General features: G+C 27.3%; 1 protein-coding gene across 3 annotated transcripts; it reads right to left on the bottom strand.

Moving 5' to 3' along the window:
• Positions 1 to 5,257: 5,257 nt before the first annotated feature.
• Positions 5,258 to 8,584, bottom strand: LOC133038951 (ferredoxin--NADP reductase, root isozyme 1, chloroplastic-like). 3 transcript variants are annotated; one of them, XM_061117662.1, is made up of 6 exons: positions 8,447 to 8,584; positions 7,782 to 7,877; positions 7,368 to 7,427; positions 6,304 to 6,528; positions 6,024 to 6,201; positions 5,258 to 5,933 (listed from the first exon to the last, which is right to left on the bottom strand). In XM_061117662.1, the coding sequence occupies exons 1-6, from the start codon at positions 8,465 to 8,467 to the stop codon at positions 5,416 to 5,418; spliced, it is 1,098 nt and encodes a 365-aa protein (XP_060973645.1). In that variant the 5' UTR covers positions 8,468 to 8,584; the 3' UTR covers positions 5,258 to 5,415. The 3 variants fall into 3 exon arrangements, with proteins under 3 accessions (XP_060973645.1, XP_060973647.1, XP_060973646.1); XM_061117664.1 differs by having other exon boundaries at positions 7,368 to 7,422; XM_061117663.1 differs by lacking the exon at positions 7,782 to 7,877 and having other exon boundaries at positions 8,447 to 8,546.
• Between the last annotated feature and the right edge of the window lie 3,728 nt (positions 8,585 to 12,312).

The following is a 12,312-nucleotide window of genomic DNA, read 5'->3' as shown; positions in this document are numbered from 1 at the left end:
AAATACCACAACAAGTTTTTGGCACCGTTGCCGAGGATTGTTAGTTAATATTATTTAAAATTAAAATTTGTTCTAATTTGATTTTTCTTCTTAGTTTTAGTACTAATTTTGTTGTTTCAAATTTTTTTTTTTTTTTGGTACTATAATTTAGTTTTATTTTACTAATGTTTTATTGATTAGCTTGATATGAAAGGTAAATCCAGATGATATATCTTGAGGATTTTGTCCAACAACACAATGACCCATTCTATTCTGCTTAGAGGAGATTTAAAGAGCTTGGAGAGAGATGTTATCCCAGTTTCTCAAGTGGGTGTTTTACGTGGCTCTTTTATAACAGACTTAATGATGAAACAAGAAGCTAGGTTGATTATGAAGCAGAGGCCATTGGAGTGCCTTTATTAATGAGAGGCTATGATGTAATAAATCTGTTGAATAATATGGCAGATTTTGACTACGACTGGCATTGGAATCCATCACTTCAGGGTTGGATTCACCAGTACCCACCTTATTGTCCAAACTCACCCCAACCAACTGATAAAGAAGAGAAACTACTATCACTTCTACAATCACTTTCAAGAGAGATTAATCGCTTAACGTACATGGTGAGATCCTTATGTGATAATTCAATGGCTCATAATTCAAAATGTACTAACTCCAATAATGAAAGTTATGAGAGTTATTGGTACAATTAAGAATGATCATTAGTTGAATACAAGCACTACTAGAAAAATGGGTTTTAGTGACACACATTAAGTAACTCTAAAACTGTTTAGTGACACTTCACCGCGCGTCACTAATGAGAGTGACTAGAAAGACAAGTTTTAGTGACACTTCACGCGTGTCACTAAACACATTTACAGTTACTCTCTGCGCATCACTGTAGGTGTTAATAGCAACATACAAAGAGTGTCACTGTATCTTTTTTTTTTTAAAAAAAAATTATTATTATTTTTGGTATATAGTGACCCACAAAAAATGCCACTATATTAGTATTTTTTTTTTTAAAAAATAATATTTAATACTTTTAAGTAAAATTTTATATATTATAAATAATAATTTAATTAATTATATATATAAATATAATTAAATATAAAATTTATAAATTATACTATTATTTATTGTTCTAAATATATAGTATCCCTAAATAAGTAAAACCATATGTAATTCGTAGAGCAATTAATAAATAAATTTAATTAATTAAACAATTAGCTTTCATTCATCATCATACCCAATATAATATATTCTAAATATAAATTATTTTATCAATAAAATCATATAATATACTCTAAATATGAATTCTTTTGCCAATAAAAGAATTTTTACAATGAATTCTTGTTTTTTATTTATTTATTTATCTTTTTTTTTGTAAAAAAAGAATACATTTCTTTATACACAAAAAGAAAAGGCTAATTAGCAATTTTTTCGCCTGAACTTTGACATATACCAAATCATACCTCCTGAACTTTTTTGGCCGTTAAAAATTTCCCCTAAACTATTGAGATTGTTAAATTTAAGGACTTTTGTCTAATTTCATTCAATTTTACTATTTCAGTGATGGTTAATGTACTAAAACATGCTCTCCAGACTTTGATATCTACCAAATTATACTCCTCAAACTTTGATATGTACTAAATCATGCCTCCTGAACTTTCATCCATGTTAGAATTTTTTTTACTAAAATTAGACAAAAGTCCTTAAATTTAACAATCTTAATAGTTCAGGGGAATTTTTAACGGCCAAAAAAATTTAAGGGCATAATTTAGTACATGTCAAAAATTGCTAATCAGCCAAAAGAAAATAGACAATATTCCAACACTTCAAACATTTTGAGCCTTTGACTATCGATGTTCTTGGAACACCATATTGGTCTGACTATGAGATAGCGAGAGAAAATGAGATTTGTAAAAAGAAATTAGGGTTTCATTTGTGATATTTGGAAGACATTAATGAGGCAGCCGCATCTGCTCCTTTTAAGGAGGGGGAAATCACTTAGGGTTTTTTTTTTAGAGAAAAAGATAAATGCAATATTATATAATTGTTGTGTTTTTAATTTTTTTTTTTAAAAAAACCCATGCGTCTGACGTGACGTGATAGGGCCGATTTTCATGTAACGTATTAAATATAGGGAAAAAAACAAAAAAATACAAAAAAGGAAAAAAAATTACAAAAATACTTTGGGCCGGCCCATTAAACATTTATACAGTCCACATACAAATATTTACAAAAATACCACATGCACTAAGCCTTCAGCTGTACAGAGCGAACCATGAAGATGAAAATACGCGCTCGTTTCAAAACTGCAAAACAACCAAAATGAAACCAAAGCGAGAAAAATACAACTATTAATTCAATTGATCTGATTCAAATAAAACTGATGAAAAAGCACAATGACCACAACTATATTAAATTGAATTAAGTGTTGTGGTTTTTCAAGTTGATTTACAGTTGCATCATTATTTTATATTAGTTTAATTCAATTGTTTGCAAGAATTTATTTTGGAAATAAGAAAAGGAGAAAACACTTTGAGAAATAGTTAGTTTCTGAAATAAATTTAAACGTTTCTTAATAGTTTCATTTTAGTTTTATTATAGTTTATTAACAGCAATAAATATAAATTGTAAATAAACAAGTATACAAACTATAATAAAACTATAAAAAAACTAAAAACAAACTGACAAGCATAAACAACTCTACGAATATAAACTACAAACATCTAAATCGAATTGTTACCTAAAAAAGAACAGCAAACAACTATACCTAATAATATTCCCAAAACACATCATACATAAACATATTAAACTATTAAAAAACTAGAAAAAAAAAATCTAAAACCCACTGATTAGAGACACTAAAACAAAAACAAATGTTTCAAAATATCTAAAAAAAACTAGAAACACAAACAGAACATAAAACACAACAAAAATGGAACGAAAGTAATAAGAAACAAACTAAAATGCCAAACCCAAGAACAAAATAAAATTGATTAAACAAAAATAAAGTCCTAAAAATCCAAAGAAAACCAAACGAAATTTTAAAATGAAAAACCTAAAATATCACAAACCAGAAAAAACCAAAACGATGAAATGGAAATACAAGAAAATGTTTAAAAATGGGGGGAAACGAAAATGAAACTGAAAACCAACCTCTGTTCAAACTTCGGCAGAGGCACTAGCTTTTTCACTAGAAATTTCTTCAACCATTTGCTCCTCCACATTGAGCTTCGATTTCTTCTTAGTATGTGGCCTCCCACGCTTGGTCAAAGGAGGATCAAAATTAGAATCCTCCTCTTCAACAATCGGACGTTTACCCTTTGCTTTGTTAGCCAAAGATTTCAAGCCCATTTTCGATTTTTTTTTCTGAACTGGGGAAAGAGATGAGGATGAACGAGTGATGACCATTTTATAAAGAAATTTGAAACAAGAATAAACTGAGAGGGAAAAAACTTGAGGAATCGTGGGTTGAGTGAGAGTTGAAATTTTTTGGAAGAACAAAAAATGAGAGAGAAAAAACCGTGATGAATAATGGGTAGTTATGCTTCAACAATGGAGGTTATTGATCTTCCAAACAAAAAAAAAACTGAAAGAAAATCCAAAATCAAATGAAAAGAAAAGGAAAAAAGAGAAAGAAGAGAGTGGAAGTTGATTGATGTGTGATGGGGATGACACATGTGTCTGTGCATGAGAATGGTGTGTAAGTGGTATTATTGTAATAAAATAAAGATGGTAAGTAAAAATGTTGATGTAGGCGTGTAGGAGTAAAACAGTAATAAAATGTGCAAAACAGATTTTTGATGTAAAAATTTCTTAAATATATATATATTTATATTTTTAATTAATTATTACATCTGTACTTTTATTTTTATTTTTTAAAAAATAGCATTATCATATAGTGACGCGCTAAGTGAGTCGGGAAATATTTATCCAATCGCACCTAGCGCGTCATTATATGCCATAGATTTTTAAATTAATAAAAATAAATTTTTTTTTATTTTACTCTTTAGTGACACTCTATATTTTTAGTGACATACATTACATGAGACTAACACTGAAAATTTAGAGTCTAATTATGCATGTCACAAAAAATCACTCCTAACTATTTAGTGACCTACACAAAACCGCACTTTTGTGCGTGTAACTAAATAGTGTCACTAAAAGGCAATATTATAGTAGTGAAGGAAGATAATAAACCTACAATTGAAGATGAAGATTCTTTTAAAGTGGTATTGACTCAAAATTAATTGGCTATATCAAATTCTTACTTGATAAATAATGAATGTCGTGCAGTGAATGAAATCATGGAAGAGAATGAATTCATCCATGATCAGGAAATCATTGAATATGAAATCACAAGCAAGGGTATGGATAGCCAAGTGGAGAGTGAGCAACAAAAAAAAGGATTGTTAGATGAAAGTGTAGATATTGTGACATTGGAGGAGGAGGAAGTACATGGTATCATTGATTCGACTTCATCAATGATATTGACTAATAAACCACCAATGGATTTATATATTTCATCAACACCATATTATATCATCTACAAGCTACGAAAGGCTTCTCCCCAAGCTCATCATCATCCAAAGTCTTATGTTGTTAGTGCTGACTTGGGTTCAAACTTATCACTTTTCAAGCTTGAAGGCTAGTACAACAACAATTTTCAAGTTATCTTGTATGACGCTTATTATGGGCGTCAACCGCTAGTTGATGTGGCGCTCAGCTAAGTTTCCTTTTCTTTTTCTTTAATGTCACATTGGGGACAATGTGTCACTTTAATGATGAAAGTATTTTGAAAACTACTCAAACCAGTCAAAATATGTAATAATTGAGTTGGATCACTGTTAGTAAAAGAAAAAAAAGGTAAACAATACCTTACTAAAAAAATCTTACTTTTAGTCACAATTAATAAAAGAGTTGTTACTAAATATAAATTATTATTCATATGTTGTGACTAAAGAGTCCGTGGCTATATGTATTAGTCACAAAAATTATAATTTGTTGTGACTAAATGTGTTTTTAGTCACAATAATACTTATTGTAACTAAAACTAAATTAGTGACAACTTATATTTTAGTCACAAGTAACTTTTTGTTGTGACTAAAAGTCGCATTAATCACAAAAAATTTATGTTGTAACTAAAATGTTGTCACTAAAGTAACCGTTTTTAGTATTGTTAATTAGCAAGTTACAACTCAAACTACTTTTGATTTATTCTCATCATCATTAAGGAAAAACAAGTGATTTTCCATAAGAAAAGAAGAGATTACATGAAATGCATGTTATCAAGAGATCGGAATAAATGTTGTTTTCTAATAACATCACACTATTAACAAAAAATCTCATCATCTTAGTAGGTTTTTGACTTGGAAAATTTACTAAATTGGAAAATTCACTTGTAATAGTCCAATTAACAACACTTAATTAGAAGACTTGAACACGCCATTGCTCATTATGTTTCAATCTTTCTAATGTTTTTCTCCAATCGTCTCCTTCTTTCTTCGCAACATTCTTTAAAGTATTTTCGATTGGAATTGCCATTTCTCTCGGCCCAGCTAGGTATATGTATGCATTTCTTTTATTATGCAACAAATTAAACACATCTCTAGAGTGATCTCCAAAAATTTCGGGATCTCTAAATAAACATTTAACTCTGTTGATCATCCTAAAATGATGTATATTTTTTTTTATTACTATGTAGTGAAAGTTGCTAGGGTAGTCCTTTTGATATTGCTCAAATTCCTCTTTGTATAAAATACTACCATTACTAGACACTATATGAAATAACAAAACCTTCCCGTAATATTTTTGTTCATGATTATTTTTATTGAAAAGACGACCGACATGAGCTCTAAATGGAGCAATGCCAGTTTCAAACGTCGTAAATATGTGTGTAGTGTAAGGGTTTCGATCTCCCAAAAGCATTGCATGACCAGTAGGACCTGCGGTTAATTTCACATTTTTCATCAACATAATGTATACTCGAGTTAAGTTTCAAATAATTTGATTATCACGAGATAATTAGCCCTTGCCTGTAACTTGAATTTCATCTCCGGGGTTTAATTTGCATAGAAACTCGCTAGTTCTATTAGGGACTAGACGCACACATAAGCTAGTTGTTGTGTTGTCGAAATTTTCTCCATACCTAGAACACGCGCCAAAATAGTAACGAAGCTTTTTGGCGTCGCCTTGTTTAGAAACATTTTTGGCCTGGTAATTAAAGAAAAATGACAAGGAATGTGTGTGCAAATATTAAACCATTTATCTCAAGAACATATTGATGAATCTATTTATTCTTAATTATTAACTTACTGAGGGCATGACACCAAAATATTGTCCTTCCAAGTATCGATTGGTAAATTGGCCATTATGATCAAATACAATATGATAAGTGTCATCTTTTGATGAATGATCAGAAATCTTCTCAACTGAAACAATGGTGGCTTTATGATAAGGATTATCATCATTTTTACCAATATTATCTGTGGATGAATTTGTGGGATCACTTTCACTCCACCTAATTATTCTTCTTGGTTCCTTATAATTGGTAAAAATTTGAACAATAATAAGGTCATCTTCAAAATTATTATACATTATTCTCATTTGAAGTACATAATATATAGAAATAATTAATTACTTTTTTTTTTGTTATCCTTATTATTTGGATTATAGTACTACTCATTAAGCACGTTTACTAGTAGTTTATAGGTCAACTTAAAAGTAGGATCCTATATAACCATAATATATAATTATTATCAAATTAAAATAAATGAGACTAAATTGTAAAATATAATACTTTATAGTGGTAGACACCATACACTTTAACACATTATTCTAGAATATATGATTAGATATGGAAATTCAAAAAGGGAATAGTTGTCATTGATGAGGGTAATCACTTTTATATAATTTATTCAAAAAAAAAAATTAAAAGACACTTTGGCACTTTAAAAATATATCTCTCACAAGAAACAATAAAATTACCACATTATATTTTATTTCATTAAATAAACTTTGAAACCATATATAAGATGCTTTTTTTAGTAATATAATAATAGACTAAATCTTTGATCATGCAAATATTATGTTATTAATATATATTTTATGGGATATGATTTTGTCCCGTTATTGTACTTTCACGGATTGTAATCCGTGATGTACGACAGCCGTCAGATGAGGGAGTTATTTGATCTGACGGCTGAGATTGATCTAGGGGTAATTAGGATTAAAAAGTATAAACGTACCCTGACACTCATTTAATGTACCCTGAGACCCATCTAATGTACTACGGAATACATTCCGTGAAAGTACATCACGGGACAAAATAATTACATTTATTTTACATCTTTATTTTACATTTATTCATAAATAATTACCTGGTAAAGATCACACGCCATTATGGATATTTGCTTAGACCAGTTTAGCAGCTTACTATTCTGCAAAAACATTTTAAACAATAAATAAACTAAAAAAAAAGCACCCAATTAATTATTTAAATAACATAAAATCATCAGATATCTTACGATATTTGATGAGAATCACGGGGTTCCATCTCAAAACCAATTGACAATCAGTTGAGTAGCCCATGTTCTTATATATGACTCAATACTTTTACATTTAATCCATGTGAGACAATATTCTCCAATAATACTCAACACATGATCATAATATTTAAACACTACAATATAATTATTTATTTATATATTGATAATATTTTCGTCATAATATATATCTATAAATATATATATATATATTTATATATATGTTGTAGTAAAGATAGAGAAACCAACATTTATGAGGAAAGTGTTATTGTTAGGAGTGAGGACTCTTTCCATGCAAAATGTTGCATGTCCGTACATCTGTGGTAATTTCAATCCACACAAGGCCTGCAATAATATCATAATTATATAAATATATATATATATTTATATATACATATATATATATATATTTATGTATCAAACTCACAAACAAGAGTGAATCCATCTCAGGCCATCTCTATGTTAATTTAGGCCTTAAGTAAAAATCAAAATTAAAACAGTAACTCCTTGTTTGGATTATGGATTTTAGGATGAACAAAAAAATCATAAGATTTCATTTTTTTTTTTCATGTTTGGATTCAAACAATAAATGAAAATTTTCCCTTTTTCTAACAAAGAGAAAATTGAAGTCTAAAATTTGAGGAAAAAATAATATTTAAACAGAAAAAGGAAAACTAAAAATTGTTATATTTTAGAAAGAAATTAAAAACATCATTTTTACTCTACTAATAATTTCCTAAGGGTTTTGACTTAATTAGTAAAATCTAAGATAGAAATAAAGTAGTTTTAATTTCTTTTTCTCAAACAACAACAATATATATCAACAAACAAACACCAAAGAGTGCAAACCAACCCACAAAATTATTTTAAGAAGTAAAAAAAAAAAGTAAATAAAAGGAATTAAATAGACGAACCCGAGAGAGGATGAGAGCCATGGCTTGAGAGTTTAGTGAGATAATAATATAAGTAACAAAGGTGTTATCAATCCATATGAGCCAATAATATATAAATATATATATAGCTGTAAAAGTCGGTTCATGACTAGACGATTAAACACTCTGTTTTTTTTAAATAAAATTAGATCCAATTCAAAATGATATAAAATAATATTCTGAATTAATTTGTTGTCAAAATAAAACTTAATAATAACATTATCTAGAGGTGCTATGACAAGTCTGGTTATATTTTTTCGCATCTATTCGTGCTAGAAATAAATTAGTTATATTAAAAAAATTGTTAAAATTGAGTTCGGGATATTATTTTGTACTATTTTAGAAAATATAAAATTTAATTTTTTATTTAACAAAATACATCAATAACTTTTACAATGCAGAGAGTCCAAAAGTAGTATTAATCATATTTAATAATATAATTTTGACATATAATAATATAAATTTTAATCAAAATAATATAATGAAAGCAAATAAAAATGTTCGAGTAACTTCGATATCAATAATCTCATTATCCATGTTTAATATTATATCAATGTAGCGCATATTATGAGTAGTTAGTGAATTTTTATATTATTTATTAAATCATAATATATATAACTCGATATTAAATTACTCTAATAAATTAATAACGATATGCATGTTACCTTTTATAATGCTTGATACATGTAACTCTTAATATTATTTTCTCTTATATTCTAATTTAATATTTGTTAGAGACTTATAATTACTATAACTTACAAGAGTATACTTAATCTTTTTTCTTATTTTATTGTTATATTCTTTTGTCTTTATAAAGACTTTCTTGTATAGAATTGATCAATTTCAAATGAACCCTAGCCTTTTTTTCCTAAATAGGTGTAAATAACATCACCAATGAAATAAATATGCATGGATGCAATCCAACCACTACCTTTGATAAAGAAAAAAATATTAAAAAAAGACCATTATTAGGAGTCAATTTAATTAATTAACACTATGCATAATCATGCTTAGAAAAGTGAAAACTACCTTGTTGAAAAATTAAAGTAAAAAAAAACAAATAATTAGGTGAAATGTCATATCAACTATATGAGAAAAATATAATACTAAAGCTTTTTTTTTTTATCGTTTTATATATTTTTCCAAATTAAATCTTTAATAGGTAGGCATGGCAAAAAGATCCATTCATTCGGATCGGATCAGTGATCCGATCCGACGGATCATTACTGATCCGAAACATTCGGATAGTTATTGGATCTTGGATCAGATCCGACCCGACCCGCTTAATTTTTTTACGGATCGGATCTGACCCGATCCGTTTTAAATATATATATTTTTTTTTTTTAAAAAAAAAAAGATTTTTACTTTTTAATATATTTTTTTAAGGTGTAAGGCCAGTGGAATACCAACATTAGACATATATGATCTGCCCATAGACTACACTATATATTATTATTCAAATTAATTACTCTCTCATTTAATTCTTATATATGCGTATATATAAATAAAAATATATATGCATACTGGCCACTCTATATTTTAATTATTTGATTATAATAATTATTATTATTTGTAAAATTTCCTATAATAAAAAAGTAAAGTATCAAATGTTATACACAATAGATCGATTTATGTATAGGCACTGTTAAATATATTAATTTGTACAATAATTTACACTTTTATAGTATATGACTTTTATATATGTATGCAACAATAATTTACATTTAATATAAACATATTATTAATTAATAAGAATAATATTTAATTTTTGTTTATCAAATAAAAATACTAATTAATTAAATATTATAATAATGAGTAATTAATACTATTATTTGACTCTTAAATATTTAATTATTTAAGGGGCATTTGGTAATATTTTTATTTTTTTTTAATTTTTTAATCATAAAAATAAAAGTAATTTTTTGTTTTTAAAAAATATGTATTCTATAACCATTTTTGTTTTTTTTTTTAATTTTAAAAATTGATAAGAAAAATATCACTACAAAAAATCTTATTTTTAATCACAACAAAATTTGTGACTAAAAGTGAAAAGGTTGTAACTAATTATAAATCATCATTATTATATTGTGACTAAAATAGGTCCATCACTAAAAGTATTAGTTACAAAAATTACAATTTGTTGTGACTCAGTATAAAAAATCTTACTTTTATTATTAACATATTTATTTTTAAATATTAGGAGCCGTGCACAGTAAATCTTGAAGACTAGAAGAATAGCATATAAAAAGTTTATAGTTAATTTCATGTATTTTTTTAGAGGAGATTTATTTCATGTAATCATCATACTACATTATTATTGATGATTATATTAGTGGAATTTCTAAAATTTGGTAAATTAATTTTTCAATAGTAAAATTACATTTTTATGTGATAAGAATTTGATATATTTTTTTTTATTGATTTTGACAAATAAAATAAAAATATATAAGAAAAAAAAATGATGCATCTTAAACAAATAAATTTTGAAAAAAAAAATAAATTTAGATATAAAATATATATATTTTTTTTTAAAAAAAAAAAAAAAAAGTTGGGCCTGATCAGATCCGATCCGTATAAGGCGGGTCGGATCAGATCCGATCCGAGTATCTAATCCAGCGGGGTAGATCCGTATATGACCTGGATCAGGTTGGATCAGAGTCGGATCAGATCCGACCCGCCCCATTGACATTCCTATTAATAAGAGGTATATTCCCACTAAAATTTTTCCTAAATAGGTGTAAATAACATCACCAATGAAATAAATATGCATGGATGCAATCCAACCACTACCTTTGATAAAGAAAAAAATATTAAAAAAAGACCATTATTAGGAGTCAATTTAATTAATTAACACTATGCATAATCATGCTTAGAAAAGTGAAAACTACCTTGTTGAAAAATTAAAGTAAAAAAAACAAATAATTAGGTGAAATGTCATATCAACTATATGAGAAAAATATAATACTAAAGCTTTTTTTTTATCGTTTTATATATTTTTCCAAATTAAATCTTTAATAGGTAGGCATGGCAAAAAGATCCATTCATTCGGATCGGATCAGTGATCCGATCCGACGGACACATCGATCCGAAACATTCGGATAGTTATTGGATCTTGGATCAGATCCGACCCGACCCGCTTAATTTTTTTACGGATCGGATCTGACCCGATCCGTTTTAAATATATATTTTTTTTTTAAAAAAAAAAAAAAGATTTTTACTTTTTAATATATTTTTTTAAGGTGTAAGGCCAGTGGAATACCAACATTAGACATATATGATCTGCCCATAGACCACACTATATATTATTATTCAAATTAATTACTCTCTCAGACTTAAACCTATATATATCTTGATGTTGTTTTTTTTATTTTTCTACAATATTTGTTGAATCTGGTTCTATGCAGTATTCTATTTGCTCATGTTTTACTTCCAATTGTATCGTTTTATTAATTTTGTCATTGCTAATCGTTTTGTTTAAAGTTTAATTATTTTGATTTTGTACTATTCGTGGTAATTTTCCCCATCATGACATACCTCTTTAATGACCCCTAATCTCATGATGATAAATTTATGGTCATGAATGACCCTTTTGTAGTAGTGTAATATTGTTGGTTCTTCAATATATTGATGGGGAAGTTCTTGTTTTATTTCTTTCAAAAAAAGTTCGACATTCCTTTCCCTAATAATATGCATATGCATGTTTGGTTGTATCGAGTTGGAGTATGGCTTTATTAAGTCAATTTAATATATTATGTGTTTTTTTTAATAGTATATTATATGTGTTTGTGTCACTTTCTTGAAAATTAACAAAACAACCAATTGTAAGGTGATAATCATAACTAATATGC

This window comes from Cannabis sativa, chromosome 6 (genome assembly GCF_029168945.1).
Source record: "Cannabis sativa cultivar Pink pepper isolate KNU-18-1 chromosome 6, ASM2916894v1, whole genome shotgun sequence".
In the NCBI taxonomy this organism is placed as follows: domain Eukaryota; kingdom Viridiplantae; phylum Streptophyta; class Magnoliopsida; order Rosales; family Cannabaceae; genus Cannabis; species Cannabis sativa.
The sequence above is the reverse complement of the archived record's forward strand: the minus strand, read 5'-3'. Positions and strand labels throughout refer to the sequence as shown.

Excerpts from the sequence above, each read along its gene's own strand:
- LOC133038951 (XM_061117662.1), bottom strand. The coding sequence starts at position 8,467 with ATGGCTCTCATCCTCTCTCGG. Across the intron at positions 6,529-7,367 it reads TGGCGTGTGATCTTTACCAG|GAACCAAGAAGAATAATTAG; the intron begins GTAATTATTTAT and ends ACCAATTATAAG. Across the intron at positions 6,202-6,303 it reads ATTTTGGTGTCATGCCCTCA|GCCAAAAATGTTTCTAAACA; the intron begins GTAAGTTAATAA and ends TTTAATTACCAG.